The 4,754-nt window shown below is 52.4% G+C and overlaps 1 protein-coding gene across 2 annotated transcripts in view; it reads right to left on the bottom strand.

Moving 5' to 3' along the window:
* The window catches only part of LOC142652250 (uncharacterized), a 30,852-nt gene extending 26,409 nt beyond the window's left edge, over window positions 1-4,443 (bottom strand). Inside the window, exon 1 of one of the 2 annotated variants that reach the window (XM_075827887.1) lies at window positions 4,116-4,443. In XM_075827887.1, coding sequence (XP_075684002.1) covers window positions 4,116-4,182 — 67 coding nt within the window. In that variant the 5' untranslated portion in view covers window positions 4,183-4,443. The remainder of the gene's footprint in view (window positions 1-4,115) is intronic. The other variant, XM_075827886.1, reaches the window with a different exon arrangement.
* Between the last annotated feature and the right edge of the window lie 311 nt (window positions 4,444-4,754).

The raw sequence follows: 4,754 nt of genomic DNA, 5'->3' as shown, positions 1-4,754 counted from the left end.
ATAATGACCCAATAGCTGCCCCCACATAGTATAATGACCCTATAGCTGCCCCTACACAGTATAATGCCCCTATAGCTGCACCACAGAATAATGTCCCACAGTGACTAATGAAAAAAAATTCTCCCCTATGTCCGTTCCCATGACGAGTGGAGGATATCATTCCGCTCCTCCGGTCTGTGTGGCTCGGTGTATCGCGATGATGTCACTACATCGCGCCTGTTTGCGCCGAGCCACTCAGGGCACAGTGATTGATGGAGCCGCCAGCATTGGATTCAACTATATCTACGTCCTTAGGATGCAGATACAGGGGAACCGGGATAACAGCGAGCGGATCGCGACCCCCCAGAGGTCATCACATTTACCCCCCAGGGGGCCCGACCCACAGTTTGGGAGACACTGGTCTGGACTGATACATTGTGAGGGTATGTTCACACGGCAGCGTCCGATACGGCTGAAATTACGGAGCTGTTTTCAGGAGAAAACAGCTCCGTAATTTCAGCCGTAATGGCATGTGCAGGCGTCTTTCGCTGCGTCCATTCCGGACGTAATTGGAGGTGTTTTTCTATGGAGTCCATGGAAAACGGCTCCATTTACGTCTGAAAAAGTGACATGCACTTCTTTGACGCGGGCGTCTTTTTTACGCACCGTCTTTTGACAGCGGAGCATTAAAAAAAATGACCGTCGGCACAGAACATCGTAAAGCCCATTCTAATGAATGAGCAGATGTTTGCCGGCGCTTTGGAGCCGTATTTTCGGACGTAATTCGAGGTTAAAACGCCCGAATTACGTCCGTAAATAGGGTGTGTGAACCCAGCCTAACAAGCCCTTAACATGTGAGCAGGATGAGGTCAGGTGATGTTTTAAGTATCTGAATAAAACAATAATGTTCCCATTTACTGACAGCAAGCAGAGATCTGGTATATTAGAAAGTTACGATGATGTCTTGGTTTATATAAGACAGACCTAATACTTTTCACAGCTGAGAGTTTGCTACAACTGCATCAAGTCCCGGAAGCAATTCCTTCCATTGTCTTCAGACGGAGATCCCCTCCCCCAGGCACAGAAAGCAGTGGTCTGTCATTGACTCCTTGTGTCCCAGACTTCTCATGTGGTCCCCGGATATCAGACCCGTCTCCTCCTGTAATATCCTCCCTGTGATGCCCATCAACAAGCGTCACAATGTCTATGGCAGCGAGATAGATCTGCTCCCTGTATACCCAGCGCACCAGCCCCCGCTCTGCCCACCCCCCTCAGACATGGAGCGCCCATCTCCTTAATCCCCAGGCGGAGGTTAATGCCACATCTGTACCCCCCGGATATCTTGTGGATCCAGAATCACGCCCTGTCACCCGTATTCTGTGACCCGCATCTCTCCGGCCGGGGACCTCGTCCTGATTCTGGAGGCCGCAGGTTCTTGTCCCTTATTTTCCTGCTGAGCTTCTCTCCCTGCAGAACATCACACAGACCCAGATTCCTTCTTGACCCAACCAAAGGCAGAACCAGAAGCTCCTGCGAGACCGAACGTCAGGGCCCCACCCCCGGGATCACATGCTGTATGTATGCAGTGTCGTTACACTGTGTAGCTTCTCTTCATTAGTCGCAGGTCCTACAGGTGAAATGATCCCAGCTCTGCACTGCCCCTTTATAATCTCTTCTATAGTAGAGGAGTCGTACTGCACCCCCTATAGTGATACCGTGACCCAACGCTCTGCCCTTGGAAACAACTATAGAGCCTTTACAGCAGAGCAATCCACAGTACCCCCATAACAGAGCCATCCACAGTGCCCCATAACAGAGCCATCCACAGTACCCCCATAACAGAGCCATCCACAGTACCCCATAATAGAGCCATCCACAGTACCCCATAACAGTCATCCACAGAACCCCATAACAGAGCCATCCACAGTGCCCCAAAACAGAGCCATCCACAGTGCCCCCATAACAGTCATCCACAGTACCCCATAACAGAGTCATCCACAGTACCCCATAACAGAGTCATCCACAGTACCCCCATAACAGAGCCATCCACAGTACCCCCATAACAGTCACCCACAGTGCCCCCCATAACAGTCATTCAGTGCCCCATAACAGAGCCATCCACAGTGCCCCATAATAGAGCTATCCACAGTACCCCCATAACAGAGCCATCCACAGTGCCCCATAACAGAGTCATTCACAGTGCCCCCATAACAGAGCCATCCACAGTGCCCCATAACAGTCATCCACGGTGCCCCATAACAGTCATCCACAGTACCCCCATAACAGTCATTCACAGTGCCCCATAACAGAGCCATCCACAGTGTCCCATAACAGTCATCCACAGTACCCCCATAACAGTCATTCCCAGTGCCCCATAACAAAGCCATCCACAGTGTCCCATAACAGTCATCCACAGTGCCCCATAACAGTCATCCACAGTACCCCCATAACAGTCATTCACAGTGCCCCATAACAGAGCCATCCACAGTGTCCCATAATAGAGCCATCCACAGTGCCCCAAAACAGTTATCCACAGTGCCCCATAACAGTCATCCACAGTACCCCCATAAGTCATCCACAGTACCCCCATAACAGTCATCCACAGTGCCCCATAATAGAGCCATTCACAGTACCCCCATAACAGAGTCATCCACAGTGCCGCATAACAGTCATCCACAGAACTCCCATAACAGAGCCATCCACAGTGCCCCCATAACAGAGCCATCCACAGTGCCCCATAACAGAGTCATCCACAGTGCCCCATAACAGTCATCCACAGTACCCCCATAACAGCCATTCACAGTGCCACATAAGAGTCATCCAGTGCCCCATAATAGAGCCATCCACAGTACCCCCATAACAGAGGCATCCACAGTACCCCCATAACAGAGGCATCCAGGGTACATCCATAACAGAGGAATCCACAGTACCCCCATAACAGAGCCATCTACAGTGCACCATAGCAGAGCCTTCCACAGTACCCCATAACAGAGTCATCCACAGTGACCCATAACAGAGTCATCCACAGTGACCCATAACAGAGTCATCCACAGTACTCCCATAACAGAGGAATCCACAGTACCCCCATAACAGAGCCATCTACAGTGCACCATAGCAGAGCCTTCCACAGTACCCCATAACAGAGTCATCCATAGTGACCCATAACAGAGTCATCCACAGTACTCCATAACAGCCAATCACAGTGCCCCATAACAGAGTCATCCATGGTGCCCCCATAAAATAGACTTCCATAGGGTTCCCATATTATGATAAGCTATAGGGACTTCTGAGCAGAGCCAGTCAGACAGTGCCCCCATAACAGTGACAGGCACTGCGCCCATATAACAGTGTCAGCATCAGTGATTTCTTCATAGTGACATCCACAGTGTCCCCATAACAGTGATGTCCACAGTAACCCCACAACAGTACCAGCTATAGGTCCTTGAGAGCAGAGGCTGCCACAGTGCCCCATAACTCTGATAGCAAATGTGCCCCCATAACAAAGCCAATTACAAAGCCCGGAGAACAGAGCCAACCAGAGATGTCCCCATAACTGTGTCATTCCCAGCAGCATCTGAGCAGACAGGACAAGTTTTTTGCTAAACCCCTTGCGGGGACCCACTGAACCCCGGGATCTGCAACACCCCAGTCAGGAATCAGACACCAAGTCTCCCCCTCACTGATGCCCGCCCGACCCGGGTACCTGAAATACTCACCAGCCAAAGCACCCGCCCCCCTGGTGACCAACCTGCACTGTACCCGCTCCATGCCCCGACCCGCCCGCCGGGCCCCGGGGACACCAACACCCGACAATCGGCTCAGTATCTGGTCAGTGTCACTGAGGGGTGGAGGAAGGTCCAACCAAGCGGTAGGGATCTTATTACCCCCGAGGGTTAATCCTTGTCTGTGGCCTGAGGATACAAATCCGGGACTAGTCACCGGTGTCACCGCCGCTGGGCCCAGATTACACAGGTACGCGATGATCTGCCCCCTCCCCTGATCTACCGATCCTTGTGTCACCGGCAGCTTCTTCCCGTCCCGCTCCTCATCCCTGCCCGATCCTCCATATCCCGATCCTCCCGACCCTCCATCCTCCCGATCCACCCGATCCTCCATCATAGGATCCCCCTCCTCACCTGCTGCAGCCTGCGGCGTCCTGACCTCCTGCGCAGCCCTCTCCTCCGGGGTACAATCCACCGGCATGTTCGCTGCTCCTCGTGTAGATCCCGGGATCCCCTCCGTGTGTCGGGACGCGCGCTCTCGGGACGGACGGATGAATGGAGGATTTCTAGGGCTCAGGATCTCTCTGCATCTTCCCTCCTGCGAGAAGACGGGAGGAGGACGGAGGCTGCGCACTGGGCGGCTGTGTGATCAGAGGCTGATGCTCCGTCATTCCGCATGATGTCAGCAGCAGGCACTGCGGATGGGAGGGAGGAGGACACACACCCCCCCACCCCTATCTCCGGGACCCCCGAGAACTACATCAGCATTGTCTTCCGGGTACATCCGCGTCTCAATCCCAAATCCTTTAACCCTTTGTGGAAGATGTGACATGAGAGATTAGAATGACACTGCCACTTTAAATACACTTCTATTATATTCTGCAGATTATTACATCATTGGCCCCTCTAGAGATCTGCAGAACATCGCTCCTCTACCTCCTGACAGATACATAGTGATATATAGTGCAGATTATTACACCACTGTCCTCTCTACAGATCTGCAGAACATCGCTCCTCTACCGCCTGACAGATACATAGTGATATATCCTGCAG

The sequence above is a fragment of the Rhinoderma darwinii genome, chromosome 5 (assembly GCF_050947455.1).
Source record: "Rhinoderma darwinii isolate aRhiDar2 chromosome 5, aRhiDar2.hap1, whole genome shotgun sequence".
Lineage (NCBI taxonomy): Eukaryota > Metazoa > Chordata > Amphibia > Anura > Rhinodermatidae > Rhinoderma > Rhinoderma darwinii.
This window is presented reverse-complemented; position numbering and strand designations above follow the sequence as displayed.